This window comes from Ictalurus furcatus, chromosome 6 (assembly GCF_023375685.1).
Source record: "Ictalurus furcatus strain D&B chromosome 6, Billie_1.0, whole genome shotgun sequence".
NCBI classification, from domain to species: domain Eukaryota; kingdom Metazoa; phylum Chordata; class Actinopteri; order Siluriformes; family Ictaluridae; genus Ictalurus; species Ictalurus furcatus.
Genome location: NC_071260.1, coordinates 22,518,650 through 22,539,224, shown reverse-complemented (window position 1 = coordinate 22,539,224; position 20,575 = coordinate 22,518,650). Strand labels below are relative to the sequence as shown.

Sequence of the window (20,575 nt, the reverse complement as noted above, 5' to 3'; positions counted from 1 at the left end):
GAGAGAGAGAGAGCGAGAGAGAGAGAGACAGAGAGCGCATCTGAAATGAGAGATGAAAGCAAGAGAAATGACCAACAAAAGAGAGCTTGCAGGAATAATATGGGCTGGAGGCTAGAGTGTTTACACCATTGGGGAAACCAGATCAATGTTTATATGATTCTTTTGCATTTGTCTGATGGTAATTATTCTGACTACAATTAGACTGCATGACAATATACCTGGGGTCTATATACCTGACAGTGACTTTGACAGTTATCTGACAATATCTGACAGTTTTGACAGCTTTGTACACAAGCTTTAGCTTTTATATATATATATATATATATATATATATATATATATATATATATATATATATATATATATATAATGTACTTTCCTTTTGGTTACTGAGGTGAAGGTTAGGGCTAGGTTTATGTGTAGGCATAGCATTAATAAGCTGCATTAACACTTGTTAATGGAAGGCCATTACGAAAATGGACGTGTGTGTGTTGTGCTGCCAGTTTGTGGATTGTAGAAGACCATTTTGCCTTTTTAACACTGCTTATTGTGACTGTAGCATGTCCATCCTCCTTACTACAAAGTTGTGTTTTCTACTCTTTTCTTTTTTTACCCATCTAGTATTTATCTTGGATAAAAGGTACATATTTTACTTTTATGAAAACAGCCGTGAAAAGCCATGCCTCATACAGGCTTTGACAGCAGCTTTATAAATTATAGGCTATAGTAACACAGATAGATCAGTTTAGATCATTAACAAACAGTTCAGTTTCTCTTACTTCTTTGAACTTTCTATTAGACCTAGACCGCGCAAAAAGTATGCGCCTTATTTACTAAGTACAGCTGTTTTAAGGAAGCAGTGAAAAAAAAAATGGTTAATAAATGTATGGTCATTTTGTAGTATAAAATGTGTTAATCCAGTCCAGAAAATACAAACCACATACTAGGTAATGGCCGCACGGAGGAATGTAAAGTATGCACGCTTAAGGGAAGAATAGGAAGTCAGGGGGGAGTCCGGGTTTTAATCACTTATATGAAAACGTGGAATTTTATATAACATATCAGATGCACGGACTCGTATGGTTGGTTGACTTGGTTACGTTTTTGTTAAAATAACACGTAAAAACACGATTTTTTTGTTCATATTGAGTTCTTGTTTGCTTGAGACACCCCTTAGCCAGATAGCGCAATGGTTTGTTCCGTAGTGGGAGGGTTTGTTCTGTGGGGAACTCAACACAGATCAATGAACGGAGCTAAACAAACGGGTTGGGCAATCGAACTTGAGGACGGTTGTGGGATGTATGATCACTGTATTTTAACGTATAGTGTTTTTATTGGTAGTTTTTGTGTGCCGACAAGTCAAAGTTGGATTATTTAATAGCATCGATCGGTATCTATGTTTTATAGAATAAAGCATACAACTTTACTACCTTCTAGTCGCTTGGATATTGACACTTACGAGCGCGAATAACAATTGACAGTAAATCATCTTTGCGGCAGTACATCGAGTTCGAGGATGATTTTTGCGAATTCTGGCAACCCGCTGAGAAATACATATCGTAAACAGGTAAAAGAAGAAGCACTATTTACTAATTGTAACTAATGTTGCCGCCTAATACCAAGTCGGGGTTGATCCTACCGGTCGAATAATGTATAGCCGGATTAATCTGTGTTGAGTTTTGTGTAACTATCTCTTAATATAAACAGAAGGCTGTGTGATTATATTACTAATGCTAAAGGCTGGAAGATGCATCTGGAGTTTCATTGAAGCACATATCTACGAATTCGAGAAATTATCCTATATACTCTGTCATTTATTGTATGCCGTTTAGCCTATATTTAACCTTGTGTAGAAGGGTGTTGTGGATTATAAAGATAAGAGTCACTTCCGATCTGTTTGGTTAAGTATTTTTTTTATTCCATCTAACAGCCTTTCATTCACAGACTCAATAGTTTTACAATATCAGGATATGATCTTAAAGGTTAATATATTAAACCTAATACCAGGAACATGGTATTATTTAGGCTACCATACTAAATCTCCCATGTCATATTTTAATTTTAAAATTTAAATCGGTTTTTAATTCCTGTGAATCCAGCTTGATAAAAGTGAGGTCTAGAGATCATGGATTTGAGCTGCATCTCATTTACACTAGTTACAGTCTTGATCTGGGGGGTTAATCTGAGGGCAGGTGAGACCGGATAAGTGAGATAAGTGAACTTAGACATTTCAGAACCTTTTAAGGGTTCTTCAGTCGTCCCTCTGTTGGACGTCTTCAAGATTGTCTTGTAGAAGCCTACAAGAGACGGAGTGTTTGGATATCAGAAAGGGTTTCATGTAGAACCCATGTTATCCAATGACCACTTAAGGAACCTTTTGAAGAACTGTTCGTTTGTTTTTTTGTCTAAGAGTGTATCTGTAAATCCTAGGAGAATTGTGTAGCATTGTTTCTGTCTTATGCGTTAGTCTGAATGATGATAAAAAGCGGCACACCATGATGAAGAGTTGATGAAGATTTCAAAATATGAGCTTGTCAGAGCATTGATTGGCAGTAAGGGAGAGATTAAAGAGGATTAGGTGCACTCATAGCCAGGTTTAGCAGTGTGTGAGCTGAGCTGGGAGAGGTTAGGTACTCTCAGGGTGAGGCCTCTTACTGGTAAGGCAGTGCATTTCCAGTGCGGATATGGCCAGCTATCTGAGTCTGGGGCAGGCCGATAAGAGTCTCCCCTCATTAGACCATCTTTCGTTTTTTCCCCCTCTCTCTCTCACTTACGCTCTCCTTTTCTGTTAGAGCTGAACACATAGCAGTAAAGAACAATCAGTCTTTGTGATGGTCAGAAAAGCCAGGTCTGCTGGAGTATGGCCAGGAAAAAGAACTGTAAAAGTGGACAGGGCTTCTCTCTCCTCAAAGATGCTCTTTGTCCTTGCTTAGTTCCAACCAATGTAGAACGCTTCCTGGTAGAGCGTTTGTCCTCCATTTGGATGATTAGATAATGTTTTTATTTTAAGAGGATGTGAAAGACTACATTGCAAAAATGTACAAGGGATGTCATGAGATGAAGAATGAATCCTCTGTTATAGTGTTAAGTAGTTTTCAGCAGGAAAAATATAATGGGGAGGGTGATATGACAAAAATATCATATGATACTGGACATTCCTGTGATTCATAATATGTATTATAATATATAGACGAGGTTTGATAGCAAAATGGCAACAAAACAGTAATGTTGCATAAAAAAAAACTCAGTTCATTTACACTTTCATTTAACATTTACAAAAATAAGTTATTTAACACTGAAAAACTAAACATTATGAACAAAAATGAGCATCTATTTAGCCAGTTCCAATCAGAATTTGTATAAAACATCATTTTTAATAGAAATCCTCAATTGTACCTGTGATATCTCAGAAAATTGTGTTGCGACAATATCAAAATGATCATTGTCGTATTGCCCAGCCCAGGCGAAGACTAGAAAAATACCCAGCAACATATTTCCAATTTTCAACTGTCTAGTTTTGGTGAGCCTGTGCCCACTGTAGCCTCAGATTCCTGTTCTTGGCTGACAGAAAAGGAACCTGATGCGGTCTTCTGCTGTTTTAACACATCCACTTCAAGGTTTGACGTGTTGTGCCTTCTTGGTTGCTTTTCTGCTCACCTCGGTTGTGAAGAGTAGTTATTTGAGCCACCTTATCCTTGATGTCAGCTCAAATCAGTCTGGCCATTTTCCTTGGACCTTGTCCGATTAACAAGGTGTTTCCGCCCACAGAACTGCCATTCCCTGGATCAAAATTATTCAACTCCCATTGAAAATCAAGTTTATTATCAAAATTTACAGACTTTCAGCTGTTTGCAATGAACAAATCAAACAAAAGCAATTGAAATAGTTCAACACAACGAATGCTTCAAGTGGTTTCCCCAAATTCAACTGAAAATGCAACTTATGAACAAAGTATTGTTTGTGAACAAAGTAAACAAATACATAACAATTCACAGTATTGATGAGAATACAAGGTGAAAGTTTTTATATTTATCATTTGAAATGAACAGTCTGTAGTAGGTTAAACTTCATTGGCTCATTGCGATTCATTGATCTTTTAAACTTGATGTTGAAGTATGCTAACTGTCTAGAATAAAACACAAACTTTTATTCGGCACATCAAGTTGATGAGTGGAACTACATAGAACTGATATGAGTGGGTTTGATCATCGATCAGGGATTTGAAATGTCAAGTTTATAACAGGTTAAAAATAGCCTCCTGGTCCAATTATATTGACAGATCTTGTGACTTTGAAGAGCAATTACCTTAAAATTCTACAGTGAGATTAGTTGATCTTTATTGTGAGCATAGTTAACTGTGAAGTGATATGAATGGGTTTTAGATTTGAAATGTCCCTTTTAAGATGAAGTAAAACATTAATATTTTGGTGTCAGAGACTTCCTTTAATGAAAAGGATGCCTGTATTCTCATCAGTACTGTGAATTGTTGTCCGTTTATTTTGTTTTTTATTTAAAATTATCATAATGTAGAAAGCTAAATTGCTTTGGTTGTGTAGGAGCTCGCGGACGATCGTTTTCCGCTTTCTGAAAAATGTCTAAAAGTAAAAATTTACGTGCGGTTAATAACTGTGGTTTCAGGAAGAGTGACTGGTTTAACCACAGTTAATGTTTCTGCAGTCCTCTCTGAGGGTTACACGTTTGGCTCCCTTAAATAGCACGAAATGCTCCATGCTCTTCAGCAAAAAAGAACTTTATCCAGCACAACACGTGAAGAAACAAGTAACTTCCGAGTCATAGCCAACTGAAATTGAATATGAAAAGAACGAATGATACTTGGATTCGGTTGCAGCATGCAAACCCAAGAATATTACTGAATTGGAGGCCATTGCTCATGAGGAATGGGCTAAGATTCCTCAGGAAGTGTCACAGCTCGGTCTGATCAGAACTCAAATTCCCAGGATGCAATACTCACTTCTCAGGCACGCATGCGCTCCCCATCCCCGGAGTTCTGATCAGACACACCTGGCACCAATCACACACTAGTACTTAGAGAAGACATCCACCTAGAATCGGCGCGAAGTATACGCTCAGTAGCCTAGTTTGCTGCGTTACCAAGCCGATCTAGTTCGTTGTTTCTTGTGATCCTCGACCCTTGCTTTCTGTCTCGACTACGCTTTCTGGATATCCCCATTTGTATTGTTCGCCCGATCGCTTGACCCTTGCCTACTCTACGACTACGCTTCTTGAACTTCCCGATCCTATGCTGTTCACCCGCCTCCCGCTCCTGCTTCCGTACCGTCTCGAGGTTGGTGACAGAATACTTCGCCTATTAATGGAGGCAGTGGGAGATCGTTGGCCGAACGCCATCGAGGGACATGGCATGATGCTTAGCGAACATGATCACCGTCTCGCCCACCTAACTGAGCAGGTAGCTCGGTTAAATCAAGCTGCGCAGCCTCCTACGGTGCCGACCCCACGCTTACCTCCCACTCCAGCGCCGGAGAAGTATGATGGAGATCCCGCACGCTGCCGGGGTTTTTTACTCCAGTGCTCCCTGTTTTTCTCCACGTACCCAGACATGACGGAGAGTCAGAAGATCATCCACTTCATGGAACTTTTAACCGGGAAAGCTCTCCTCTGGGCTACCGCGGAATGGGAACAGGAAGGGAACCGTATCAGCACGTTTGAGCAGCTGACATCACGCTTCCGCACGGTATTTGATCACTCTCCAGACAGCCGGGAGACTGGGGAGGACTTGTTGTCCATGGCGCAGGGATCACGGAGTGTGGCGGATTACGCCCTCGAATTTCGCACGGTCGCCGCCCGGAGCGGATGGAATGACCCCGCTCTAAAAGCCATGTTTCGCCGGGGATTAAATGCTGACATCTTAACGGAGCTGGCGTGCCGCGATGATCTTTTGACCCTCGACTCACTCATCAACGTAGCTATCCACCTGGATCGTCTACTACGTAGCCGCCGCCCCGGACGCGGGACAGACTCGGGTGAGCATGCAGGAAAGAGAACGACGGCGCCGTGAACACTGTTGTTTCTATTGCGGTGAGAAGGGCCACTTCGTGCAACAATGCCCTCTCAAACAGGGCTCTACCCGAGGGGAAGCCAAAACCGCCAGACCATCTCAGGCAGGGGTGAGTTTCGAACCCATTACCCAGCACTCTGTTCAGTCTGCCTTCGTATTGCCCGTTATAGTGGGTTACTCCAGTGTTTCCTGTGTTTTAGAAGCGCTGATCGACTCGGGAGCAGCGGGGAATTTCATTAACCAAGAGACTGTACGCCAATATAACATCCCCGTTCGTACTCTCTGCACCCCCAGCCGTGTCCAAGCCATTGATGGGGCCCCCATAGGAGATGGCTTAATCACCCACTGCACCGAACCAGTGCCCTTCATCAGGAGAAGATCACGTTCCATGTCATAGTGACGGCTCGGCACCCAGTGGTTCTCGGTCTCCCTAGGCTCGAACATCACAATCCCCAAATTTCATGGAACCAAAGGGAAATCACGCGCTGGTCAGCTCACTGTATTAATCACTGTCTTCAAGTCCCTGTGATCTCCGTAGCATCTACCTCCATTGAAAGCCCAGATAAGGCAGATAATGTTCAGATCCCCAGTGTTTACCACGACCTCTTAGAGGTATTCAGTAAGAAGAAGGCGAGCGGACTACCTCCCCACCGTGATTACGACTGCGCTATTGATTTGCTCCCAGGCACTACATCACCACGAGGGAGGGTCTACCCGTTAACGATCACTGAGCAAAAAGCCATGGAAGAGTACATTCAGGAGGCGTTGCACCAAGGGTATATACGACCATCCACTTCTCCAGCATCCGCTAGATTTTTCTTCGTGGAGAAGAAGGGAGGAGGTTTACGACCGTGCATCGACTACCGAGGACTAAACCAATGTTGCGTCAAGTACCGCTACCCACTCCCTCTAGTACCAGCCGCTCTGGAACAATTACGCAAGGCCACCATCTTCACGAAACTGGACTTACGCAGTGCATACAACATGGTCCAGATCCGAGAGGGAGATGAATGGAAGACTGGGTTCAGCACAACTTCAGGCCACTACGAGTATCAGGTCATGCCGTATGGGCTTTCTAACGCCCCCTCGGTCTTCCAATGTTTAATTAACGATGTGTTACGTTACGGGTAGGAGCCATTCTGTCCCAACGATTTGGAGAGAAGCCAAAACTTCACCCGGTGGCCTTCTTCTCGCGAAAGCTTTCCCCAGCCGAGAGAAACTACGATGTGGGAAATCGGGAACTCTTGGCAGTTAAGTTAGCGCTGGAGGAGTGGAGACACTGGTTAGAGGGGGCTACACATCCATTTGTCATCTACACGGACCATAAGAACCTGGAGTACCTTCGCACTGCAAAGCGACTCACACCCCGCCAGGCCCGATGGGCCCTATTCTTCACTAGATTTCAATTCACGTTATCCTACAGACCCGGGTCCAAGAACACAAAAGCGGATGCTCTGTCTCGTCTCGATCAGACGGAACGGGTCAACGAGCAGGAGGAGTACATCATTCATCCTTCATGTGTTATCGGTGCGCTAGAGTGGGAGCTGGACGCGGAACTAGAACAGATTCCCCAGTCCCAAGTACCTGTAAAGTGTCCTCCTAACAAACTCTTCGTACCTGAAGAGTACCGCCAAGAACTCATCATCTGGGCACACACGGTACTCGGTACGGGACATCCAGGTACACAACGCACACACCATCTCCTGGAAGAGAAATACTGGAGGCCCAATATGATAGGAGACATACACAAGGTGGTCTTGTGGAAGTCCTGTTCATCGTGCGCACAGAATAAAGTACCTCGGGCCCTCCCCGCTGGGAGGCTCAAGCCCTTACCTATCCCCGAACGCCCATGGTCACACATATCTGTAGATTTCGTAACAGACCTGCCTAGATCCCAAGGAGATACCACAATTCTAGTCGCAGTGGACCGGTTCTCCAAGTTCGTACGTTTCATTCCCCTACCCGCTCTCCCCACTGCATTCAGGACAGCCGAACTTCTATTCCAGCATGTGTTCAGGTATTACGGCGTTCCTGAGGAGATTGTCAGTGACAGGGGCCCGCAGTTTACCTCCAGAGTGTGGTCCAGCTTCATGACGAAGATGGGAGTGACAGTGAATCTCACCTCGGGTTATCACCCACAAGCCAATGGGCAAGCCGAACGAGTCAATCAGGAACTGGGGCGATTTCTCCGTACGTTTTGTGCCAATAACCCAGAGGATTGGAGCAAGTTCTTGCCATGGGCCGAGTACGCCCAGAACTCACTACGTCATTCAGCTACCAATCTCACCCCCTTCCAGTGCGTGCTCGGTTACCAACCCCCACTGTTCCCGTGGAACGCAACTCCCACCGCAGCTCCGGCCGTTGACCACTGGTTCAAATGTAGTGAGCGTGTCTGGGCGGACACCCACCGACGCCTGAGGGAGACCTCAGACATGTACAAACACAAAGCAGATCACCGCCGCAAGGAACACCCTGATTACCAACCCGGCGATCGGGTGTGGTTGTCCACAAAAGATTTGAGACAAGCGCATGGCTGTAAAAAACTAGCACCGAGGTACACGGGACCATTCAAGATCCTCAAGCGAGTCAATGACGTCACCTACCGTCTGGAACTGCCACGACACAGTCGCATCTCCCCTTCATTCCATGTATCACATCTCAAACCTGTTATCAACGGTCCTCTAGCCACCGAAGTACCAGCTGAAACTCCCCCGACCCCTCTGGAAATTGATGGACAACCGGCTTACCGCGTCAGGAACATCCTCAACTCGAGACACAGGAGGGGCAAGCTGGAGTATTTGGTCGAGTGGGAGGGTTACGGACCTGAGGAACAGTGCTGGGTTCCTAGGCAGGATATACTTGATCCACAGCTTACCAAGGACTTTCACACAACTCATCCTCATCTCCCAGGTCCACGACCCTGGGGGAGGCCAAGAAAGAACTCTGCTGTCACAGCTCGGTCTGATCAGAACTCAAATTCCCAGGATGCAATACTCACTTCTCAGGCACGCATGCGCTCCCCATCCCTGGAGTTCTGATCAGACACACCTGGCACCAATCACACACTAGTACTTAGAGAAGACATCCACCTAGAATCGGCGCAAAGTATACGCTCAGTAGCCTAGTTTGCTGCGTTACCAAGCCGATCTAGTTCGTTGTTTCTTGTGATCCTCGACCCTTGCTTTCTGTCTCGACTACGCTTTCTGGATATCCCCATTTGTATTGTTCGCCCGATCGCTTGACCCTTGCCTACTCTACGACTACGCTTCTTGAACTTCCCGATCCTATGCTGTTCACCCGCCTCCCGCTCCTGCTTCCGTACCGTCTCGAGGTTGGTGACAGGAAGCTGGTGTCTGGCTTTGCAGCTGGTCATAACAGTAAAAGGGTGCTTTACTAAGTACTAAAGATGCTTGCCATGAAGGGGTTGAATAACTTTGAGACTGGAGAAATCATTATAACTTGCATTTTCAGTTGAATTTGGGGAAACCACTTGAAGCATTTGTTGTGTTGAACTATTTTCAATTGCTTTTGTTTGATTTGTTTATTGCAAACAGCTGAAAGTATGTAAATTTTGACAATGAACCTGATTAGCAATGGGGGTTGAATAATTTTGATTGCAACTGTAAACTCTAGAGAAAATCCCAGGACATTATCAGTTTCAGAAAAACTCAAACCAGGCATCTGACATCAACAACTATCTCAAAGTAAACAAGAACTAAATTTTTCCCCATTCTGATGTTTGATGTGAGCAATATCTGAAGCGCTTGACCTGTATCTGCATGATTTTATGCATTGTGCTGCTGTCACATGATTGGCTTATTGGATAATTGCATGAATGTACAGGCGTACCTACTGAACTCATTTTTAGTTACACAACATAGCCCACAAAAATCAGTATGACATACCAGTCTGCATGATTATCTGTGATTACAATATTACATTAAATATCAGATGAAATTGCATCAGACATTTCTTAATACAATTCTCTGACATGTATCAGTAAATGCTGGAATGGGACAAAGTTAAATAAAATGCATTAATTGGTAAATAAGTATGTGTAAATTGCAAAATTGCTATTTTGATTTTCATTGATGTACAGTTTATTGTGCAGCCCTCGCATCCTGCTCAAACACTGTCCTATAGTTAAGACTTTTCCTGATGAATTTCTCATTTCTATCCTTTCTGTTATTTTGCTCTTGTAGAATTCAGATAAGTTCTGCCTCATAAGAATGCAAGCTACAGCCATATTGGCTCTTGGACAGACTTTGGCTCTCAAACTTGGAAGATCTTCTAGTGTTCCTTCTGGTTGGACTAACGATCCTGTCTGATTTGCGATGCCTTGACCGCATAGCCTCTGTGCAGCTGTTTTATAACTACACTATAAAGTGCCTTTGGGTTGCCAGACCATTTGAATAGTGCCTTGGGTCTGTCCTGCTGCATAATTGCTTTCTTTGTGCATAGACCTTTCATGGAATGATATTTTGCTCATCATTACTGGACTTCTCTGAGCTGAGGCTTGTTTTTCAGCACCATGTAATATCAGCCTCAGACAGCAGGGCTTTAGCTTTACTCCAACTCCTGAGCAGGTGCTGGCATAAAAACAGGATTTACATTTAATCTTTGATATAAAATTTAAAACACTTATCAGGAATGTTCAGGGCAGGAGTATGAGGATATAGAGGCATAATTGCCCACATTTGGCCAAAAGTCAAATTCAGAGTTACTGAGAAGTTGAAATCATGCCTTGTTCTCCTCTAATGAGGCATATTGTAGTACTCCTGCCTCTCTTAGAGAGCCTGTGTGAAGAAAGGAAGCATTTGGATTTGGGGAATTCCTACAGATATTAAATTCAGACCATAGATTTATGCCAAGAATCCGAACATGTAAACAAGATATTCCTGCGTAGAGTTGTACCGATCTAGTACTGAGTATCGGTACTGAGGCCGATACTAACATACTGACCTGAAATGCTGAATCCGTATTAGTTTGGAATTGTTTTCAGATGTGAGCGGCATCCATTTTGCATAGACCATAAGGTAAAACTGTCATAAAGGCAGTGATTGTCAGGCTTCTGACATTTTGCAGAACCTGGCAACCCAGGAATATAACAGATATGGTTAATAATATGATGTCAGTATTGGATCTCAGGCAGTAATTCAAGCCGTGATGTCAGGTTTCTACTGAAAATAGAAAAAAGTGGAGAGTCTCTATTCCTGGCAACATGTTGGTCAAATACTATTATGGGTATAAATACACAAATGAGAAAGTTCAACCATTAATCTACAACCATGTGGTACATCATGGTATATAGTTAATGATTAATATTGTGGTATATGTGTTGTTTATGCACGAATTAGATTTTCTGAACGAAGTAAGGATCGACTTTCTGTCGGTTATTGTTATTAATATTTATCTGTTTGAATATGCAGTGTGTTTAATGGATTAATGTGTCTCTAATTTGGAAATAATAATTACACAGAGAAACCGGTGAACCCTTTTGACACCCTTTGGGTAGTGAACCATTTAGACACAGAGCACAGACACAGGCCATCCCTTTAAGTTAATTGTTAAGGTGGATCTGTTTTTCATTTAACTGTCAATTTACTTAGTCACACTGTAGGAGTTTTGCTGATGTCTTCCTGAATACTCCCTTTGACCAGTTTGGGCTAGCTTTTCTCAATTACAACTACATCAGGGACGATAATTTCTTTGGCCAATGGTGCAGTTCTGGCCATGTGGTGCTTGTTTACTTGATCCTGCAAGCCTTATTTGTAAGGCTGTAGGGAGCCCCGTTTCCCATTTTGCTCATAAGTACCCTCTAAGCACCCACTGGCACAACCTGCATCAAAGCGGAATCAGCAGTGGTCCCTGACCCACAACTCCCTGCAATTGTGAGCAAAGACTAATTGTAGTGGATAAGATCAGAGTCAATTCAAGTTATGGCACTTTTCCACTGCACAGTATGACTCGACTCGACTCTGCTCGCTTTTTCAGGGCTTTCCACTGTGGATAGTACCTGGTACTTGAGGTTCCAAGCGAGCCAAGCCGATACTAAACACTGAGGGAGTAAGGATTCTCCTTAACGAGTGGTAAATGTGTGTCATTTAATACTTACTTTGCGTATGGTAATATTCTATTAATTGAAAATTATGTATCATTTATCTCATTACAGATAAAATTACAACAAAGGTTTCTGTCTTAGATTTTTAAATCTCGCTTGTTACCGATTTCCAAACAGGCATTTATCGAAATCACTCCTGTCATGGCTGAATCTAGCATGGTTATATTGAGCACTACATAGGTTTTAGAACGCCTTTATTTTACATCCCTAATAGGGTCCATGTTCAGTGAACAGGAAAGGCATTTGGAATATGGACTGAACGTGTATTTGTACAGGGATTTGATAATACGACATTATTCCTGCGTGAAGGCGAGTGGAAGATGGCACCCACGTTGAGGTGGCATTAAACTGCAGTGAAAAAGCAAGCTGAGAAAAGAAAAGCGAGCAGAGTCGAGTCGAGTTGAGCCGTACCGTGCAGTGGAAAAGTGGCTTTAGAGTCCTAAAGGGTCTGTCGTCTTAACCGGCATAGCAGCATGAGATGGATATATAACCCAGAGCCTATAACCACTAAGCCATATATATATATATATATATATATATATATATATATATATATATATATATATATATATATATATATATATATATATATATATATATATATGGGCAGTGGTGACTCAGTGGTTAAAGGCTCTGGGATACTGATCAGAAGTTCAGGAGTTCAAGCATTGGCAAGGCCCTTAAACCTCAATTGCTCAGTTGTATAAATGAGATAAATGTAAGTCTCTCTGGATAAGGCTGTCTGCCAAGCGCCATAAATGTAAATAATATATCTTAGATGTGTGTATGTATGTATATGTGTGTGTGTGTGTGTGTGTGTGTGTGTATATATATATATATATATACATACATATACACACACACACACCTAAGGTCTCATTCTCAGGTCACCTAACCTCATCCACATCTCTCTCTCTCTCTATATATATATTTATATATATATATATATATATATATATATATATATATATATATAGAGAGAGAGAGAGAGAGAGAGAGAGAGAGAGAGAGAGAGATAGATAGATAATCTATAGTGTACCCACACACAATTTTATGTGGAGCTACTGTTTAATTTTTTAAGTGAATTATGATTATACATTTTATTCATCAATGAAAAGTTTACATTTCGCTGGTCATTGTAAAGCAACACATTTCTAAATATTTCTTGCTCATAGCTTGTAGAAACAATGTGCACATGTGTTTGCATGAGTAATGATATGCAAGTTTGTGACTCTCCTTCAGTACCTCTGCACGACGAACTGCTGTGAAAACATCACACTGAACACAACAGGCAACAAATGCTAACGTGTAAAACTCTCAAGCCCTAGATTACTCACACATCACAGCCATGTCACCAAAGTGTGAACTTGGAGGAGGACCGTAGGACTTAGGGTGCCATTTGGGACAGGGCCATAAGCACTGTTTTCACCCAGCTGTACTGTCTGCAGAGAGGTTCTGCCCTATCTGCTCTCCTTGGGCAGAAATTTTACAGCTTCCTCTTTAACTTGTGATTCATAAATATTTTTGAGATGGGCAGCTTCAAGCATAACAGTTGTGCAGTTCACTTGTGTTCTCAGAATCAGCTTTGTGTGAAATAAAAATTCCAGCCAGTTTTTCTGGCCAATCAGAAGTAAGCCAGGTTTGTCCAAAAACATAGTTAAATGCATACAGGGTTATGAGGACAGGAGCAGAGTGTACTGCCAATGCTTTGCATCTCTGCTTTGGTTCTTCCAAAGGAAGGAGAAAAGGTCTGGAACACTCTAAAATCCCAGACAGTGAGTGTTAAATTGCAGAGGAGACTTGTGAACGCTGGAAAGACGATCTGAGCCTCTGGAGGACGTCCAGACTGTGATTGCTCAATGGTGTCACAGTCTCATTCCTCAGATTCCGAGCGCTTCCTCTTTTCTTGCGACTCCTTGAACATACTGTGAAAGAGAGAGAGAAAGGGGTAATCAGAGTGGAACAGAGGGAGTACTTGAAGAGGGAAAGCTCCCCAGCTCTGAACATCTGTGTCCATGCAAACAGGATGGAAGTGATTGGCTCTACCATACAAGAGCTCTTTTATAATGTGAAGAATAGGGCTATCTAACAGGCGCAGTAAAAGCCTGTCCAAATATCCCCCAAGATTTTCTCTGGTATGTGTGGTCTCTCAATTGGGAACCTGTTTCCGGCCTATTTAAGGGTTTATATTTATAAGTTTTGCACATATCTGATTATGCTTGGGAATGCACAATTTTGTTGATTTATATAAGCAGTACTGAGGCCAAACATGTTACTCAAAAGCTTGTATCTGTTTTGTGGTTGAATGTTAAATACATTGTAAAATCTCCCATGAAGTGGATTTCTTAATGCTTCGGCACAGCATAGTTTCATTTTTGCTTGCCGAAAATAAAACCGAGATAAGCACTTGAGGTACTTTACCTAGCAGTTGTAGCAGGTTTTACACAGCGTACGCATATCACGATCTGCATGTTTGACTCAGTGTTGTCATTCTTTTCCTGTTGCTTACTTTTCATTCCCAGACGTGTCTCTCTGACTGGTTTGCATGTAAGGACCTTGGCATGCAAGTGGTTTCCTGTGTGTGTGTGTGCATGTGCGTGTGTGTGTCTGTGTGTGTAAAATCCCATAGGGCAGGGAAAGGTTGTGTTTGCAGTGTAGAGCTTGTCATGGGGACTATTAGGTTTCTGCTAGGCATGCTGGAAATGGCTGCTTCTCCTTCATGCATACATACATTGTAAATATCATGCATTTTTTAATGTAATATACCAACAAAACAAGGCTAATCCTGTCAGGAAGCTCAGCAGCATGTATGTTTTGTATACACATAGTCAGCCTTTTTTGCTTGCCATGCATATAGCTTTTCTGGTTGGAGAGAAGAGGTGGGAAGGGTAGAGGATGAAGCACAGGAGAGCAAGATATTCATCTTCATTCAGCACTGACAGTATGGAGTTATTTAGTTTGCAGTCAGGAATCAGGGCCCATTTGTACAACAGGCTACTTCTGTTTGCTCCTTTTAGACAAACTGGTAGGGATGGTAGGGATATTTTCTCAGAATCAGAGCAGTGCTGCGTTTTTATTTTTAAATTCTTTTTACAAGTTAGCAGTGAGGAAATACGATTAGTAGTCCGACTGGCCAAGCTAAAGTCTTGTCAAGCTCTCTTTGTGGAGACCAGGCATGTATTTGTTTTAGTGATTGTCTGTTAATGCATCATGAATCTGAGCAGCACGCTCGATCCTGTCTATACTCTTGATTCATCTGTTGAATGTGAATAGAAACGTTAGGGCTTTAAAACTATAGAGCTGTCTTCTAATAGCACGCAGTGACATTCGCGATATTTTTGTCAGCCGAAATGAATTCATTCTAAATGCAGATTGCGAATGAATGATGTGTATTTTAAACACAGCAGTCTGTTGAATGTCTACATTTACATGCACATTGCATATGTGCACATGAGGAGTCGCATTTAATGCCAGCTTAACCATAGCAGCGAGAAGCTTGCGAGTCTTAGCTCAGCATGATGGCAGAGTTGTCTGTCGCCTCGCTTGTGCTTTCAGCACACCTTAAATTATGTCAGTTTCAGCGAAACTTACTGGAAACATACTTAGTAATCAGGGAGTAAGAAGTTCAGCTTTGTAATATGAACTATGGGCCTTATTTTTCAATCTTTTAGTAAAGGTATGTAAATCCTATTGTAGGTCAAACGGAACTTGAAAAAGTTTCGGTAACCCTGACAAATTTTCTTCTTTAGTCATAAATTACAATGCATGTTTTACATTTAGTGATGCCCACAAACGTCACAGAGAGCTGCTAATGATTTAGCGTGCACTAAATCTTCAAGGAAAGCAGCTCGGATATTGCAGTGTATCATGTACCACAGGCACAGCCTAACTCTTCCTTTTTTATAGGGTGCCATTTCTTTTGTCCTAAGTGAATCGCTAGTCTAATTTGTTGTGATTTCACAAAATGTTTCATTAAATTTGTGTTAATAAATAAATAAATGAACTTAATTTAAGTAACAAAACTTAATTTTAACATGTCAGTGTAATCAGTGTCTATAAAATTGGAGGAACTCATGCTCAAGCTGAACGTACCAGTGAGTCTTGTATGCTCCTGTGAATGATTTCTAAGTAAATTTGCTTGTATCATCTTGAGAAATCAGACGTTATGTTTACGCATTTTGCACCCACTGAATTTTGTATTTTGCGCCAGCCATTTTGGTCCTCATATGCCATTGCACAGAATGTGAGCATGAGAGATAGTTAATTAAATATAATGTCTCTTGGGCTGTTTAACATAGCCATGTGTAATATAAGCAAAGTATCTAATCTGTGTACAGTTGGGGTTTTTTCTTATAACGCCAAAGAAAACCCCACAGTTATAAGATTGGTTGGATTTAAAAGTAAACATGGCAATTATTTATCTGTTTAACAGATCATCACATATCGATTATCTACCTCTTCATCTTCCAATTTAGGTGTACACATGACATTTGTGAATGGCCTATCAATGTGATTATTATTGCATGCATGTAAATGTAGCAAGTGCAGATCTGAGCAGTCTGCATTTTAAAGCCCATGCATTTCAGAGTAAGATTTGTGGGTAGCTGTTCCACCCCTGTATGCATTAGAATGACTACACTAGCCCTTTTCCAGTAAGTTCAATCAATAGGACACACTCAGGTTCCATTTCTTCTTCGATACTCGCATCATAAACGCACCAGTGGCAAGCAGGATAGCCCATGTCTTTCCTGCAGTCCAAAATCATCGTTTGTTTATCAAATAACTGTTGATATTCCCAATAGTCTTACTCTCACTTACCACATTATTCATCTATGTTTACACAGTCCAGAATTACACAGACCTGCAAAAACTCTCCCTATATCTGTCCCCGTCTTTCTTTCTTACCACCAGATTGTTTGCCTTTCACACCCATATGTTCTTGTGTGTCTTCACTCTGACAGTGTTTTGTTTTTCTGTCACTTTTGGCAGCCCCCTGTTGGCCCGTTGTCTCAGCCCATGGCTCCCCCGAGCCCCGGAACCAACAGCAGCACCAATCAGAGCAGCAGCAGCAGCACTGCAGGATGGGAGCAGCTCAGCAAAACCAACCTGTACATCCGTGGCTTGCCCCCAGCAACCACCGACCATGACCTGGTCAAGCTCTGTCAGCCGTGAGTACACAACTTCTTCTCATTAGTCCCCCTACTGATCTGCTATTGATTAGTCTTTTTTTTTTCTCCTTCTCGTCCTTGGTGAACGCGAGACTTAGGAGGGCCTTGGACCAAATATTAGCTTCATATGTGGGTAGTAATGCTTCCATAGTGTGTGTTACTGGAATAGAGGAAGAGATTGGCAAAAAGCCTCCTGCAGATCTGAACAACTAGCTGGGGCTCATTAATCCCAATTGCACTCTGAGAGGAATGAGCTGTTCTGAAATGGAGATCGATTATGGCTTGAGGAGGGGAATGTGGCCTCAAATACACAAACATCAGTCTTGTGTATCAGCACGGCTCCAGATCCCACACGCTGGGTCCTGTATATGGTTATGATCAGTTGAGCCACAGTGCAACGGTTGCTGCTTTTGTTATAACTGCCCTATAGATGTGAAACTAATGATCACGCCACACACATAGTACTACTATGCATCACAGGTTGTTATGGTGTTATACGCTGTGTAAATACTTTCAGTGGTACTTTGATTTTGCATGTTACAGAAGTCGTGAATATGAGAAAGGATGTCGAGGCACTTTTCTGCAGCTCTCTGCCCTTTACGTTATGCTTGAGTACCATAAATGCAGTCAGCTTCTCTCAGCATTAATATGCTACAACTTGCTTTTTCAGAGGTCTAAACTGGAAGGAATGTGATGAATAAATGATTAGTTATAATGCCTTGCTGAGCGTGATATGGGAGCTTATGAGAATATTGCATTTTAAAACTGAAAAACGACATTGATCGCTGCACAGGAAAATGCGAGGTCCAAACGAACTGGTAATAATTATGGCCACAGGATCACCAACTTCCTGAAAACCTTCTACTGGAAAAGGTAAAAGGCCTCCATTACAGTCTGGTCGCATTGTGCTTCTATATCTTCGCTTGACCAGCAAGGTGACTTTTTGAAATCTCATTTTGCCCTTTCCAACCCCCTGTCAGCCACCCGTTTTCCACACACACGCGCACACACACACGCATACAGTCACATGCTCAGACTATGAGATGTTGACTTTGTAGCCCATTCAATCTCTTCCTTCTTCCTCTATGGCTTTCCTGGAGTGTTTTCTTAGGAGGGGGCAATTTTATGTTCCTCATTATTGTCAAGTCAAGTTTCTCACTTCCTGGTGTGTAATTAGTTCACCTAATGTTTCAGTTGTGCCTCACAAACCATGGCAGATTTGCATATTTTAAAGAGTTACTCAGTACCTTTAGAAGACAAATGAAACAAGGGAACAGTTTGATTGATAGAGACTTTAATCACCCGTGAGTGATTTTGACTTGCTTATGGTACCGGACATGTCTGAACACTTAAGAATGGCCATTTAAGGTTGTGGATTAGTGTGAGGTAAGGCCCAGGAATGTGATCTCCAAAGCGATAGCTGCTTTTAGCCTAATCCTATTCTGATAGCTAAAGCAATTTCCCCTTTGACCTTTTAAGTCATGCTATACAAGGCAGTGAAGAAGCTGTGTTTGGAGTCATTCTCATCTTCTGAGTAGAACAGAATAATAATGATTATCGTTCATTATCATTTTTACATAGAGCCACAAAAACTTGCTGATGAAGTGTATATGTTTGAAGATACGCATCAGCCCTCTGCAGGAGTTTTCACTAGTGTGTCTGCTGAATACTTTATTAGCTTTTATTTCTGGTGAAATCCTCATTCACCATCCGCTGCGTTTTGATGAATGTTTGAACTCTGTCTTATGCTTACTATGCACCAAAGCCTTTCAGGATATGTAAGAAATAAAAGACAACGGGGCATGCTGTTGTAGCAAAATAACGAACAATGGGGTTGATGCTATACCATAACAGCATGTCTCAAAGAGTCCTATTCCTCTTATACCACATTACTGCCAACAACTACAAGTTATTAAATGTAAAGAATGATACAACATGCATTTTAATTGTTTTCAGTTACATTTAATGTGGTGAAGCATCCGCAAAACAATTTTTTTTTTCCTATTCTGTTCCTATTTTCCTGCATTATACAACTATAAACAGCCATTCCCTCACCAGTTTTTTTTTTATAAGATTCTTTTTTAAAAAACAACATATCGTGTTACAGAGAAACCGAAAGCACAAAGCCCTCTACCCTGAAGACTTTCTTTTGTTTGAAACCTAAACATAAAATAACAGCTTTCCCTCTGACTGATACCTCTGACACTAGAGACTCCTTCAGTAAATGCCACATAAACATCTCTGCACAGAAAACTTCACCATATTAACAATGGAGAGTTTGCCATAGTGTATACAATTCTTGTAAAAAACTTGAAACAATAACATATTAGAATGAGTGCATTAATAAAAAGCTGTGCTTTGCCTGGCAACTGGAATGACGGTCAGAGCTGCTGTTAAAAAAATGAATCAACACTTTCTGAAATTTCAGGTTCAAGAATTCAAAGGCACTGTGGTATAATTCAATATAATGCATCTCATCTGAAGTCATGAATAATAACCAAATGATCCTATATACAGTATGTATAATATGATACGTAATATTTAGTAATATATTAGTGTAATACTGTAGTCACATGGCATTAGCGTTTCGTTTTTACAAAGGACGAAAGCCTTAATTTGTATAAATGTTGTATAAATCATATAAATCTTGACCTCTGTCTCCAGAACGGAGTAACTTCTGTGCCGCTGGGGGAAGAATACACCTAGGGCTACTTACCACAGCGGCCAGGTGGGAGTAACGAGAACCAAGTTTCAAAATATCTGATGTTTATTGTGGGCAATTTGTATTCACTTTTGTAACAGTTGCCTTGTTAATTGTACCTATAATTGTGTCTGTGTTAATTACGTCCTCAATAATTCTGTATTAGCTAATGCAGAGTTAGTATTTTGGATTAGTGCAGCTGATGTGTTCAGCTTTTTGAACACACTTTGTCTTATTGTAGCATGGTTTCTGTAGAGATTATACAGGGCAGGTTGTTTAGTGTGTAGCTCTGCTGCCGCAGGTAGAATGCTCAGTTCTGAGAAACATGCAGCTATCTAGTGAAAGATTATGCAATCTGATGCCGTGACCCCAAATAGAAAGTCTCAAACTTCTATTTACCCTGCTGTCTGCTTAAGACCAGAGAGCAGCTCCATGCTGTGTGTGAGTGTCTGTGTGCCTTATTGGATAGTAGTATGACCCTGAGCAATGTCTATAGAAATCAATAAGCACATAGTGAATAGCAACAGGAGCCCATATTAGGCTGAGTA

General features: G+C 41.7%; 1 protein-coding gene across 4 annotated transcripts in view; it reads left to right on the top strand.

Moving 5' to 3' along the window:
* Nucleotides 1-20,575, top strand: part of LOC128608935 (RNA-binding motif, single-stranded-interacting protein 1) — a 66,085-nt gene that overhangs the window by 16,917 nt on the left and 28,593 nt on the right. For 3 of the 4 annotated variants that reach the window (XM_053627160.1, XM_053627159.1, XM_053627161.1), the window contains one exon: nucleotides 17,148-17,326. In XM_053627160.1, coding sequence (XP_053483135.1) covers nucleotides 17,148-17,326 — 179 coding nt within the window. Of the gene's footprint in view, nucleotides 1-434; nucleotides 1,568-17,147; nucleotides 17,327-20,575 lie in introns of those variants that run through there. The other variant, XM_053627162.1, reaches the window with a different exon arrangement.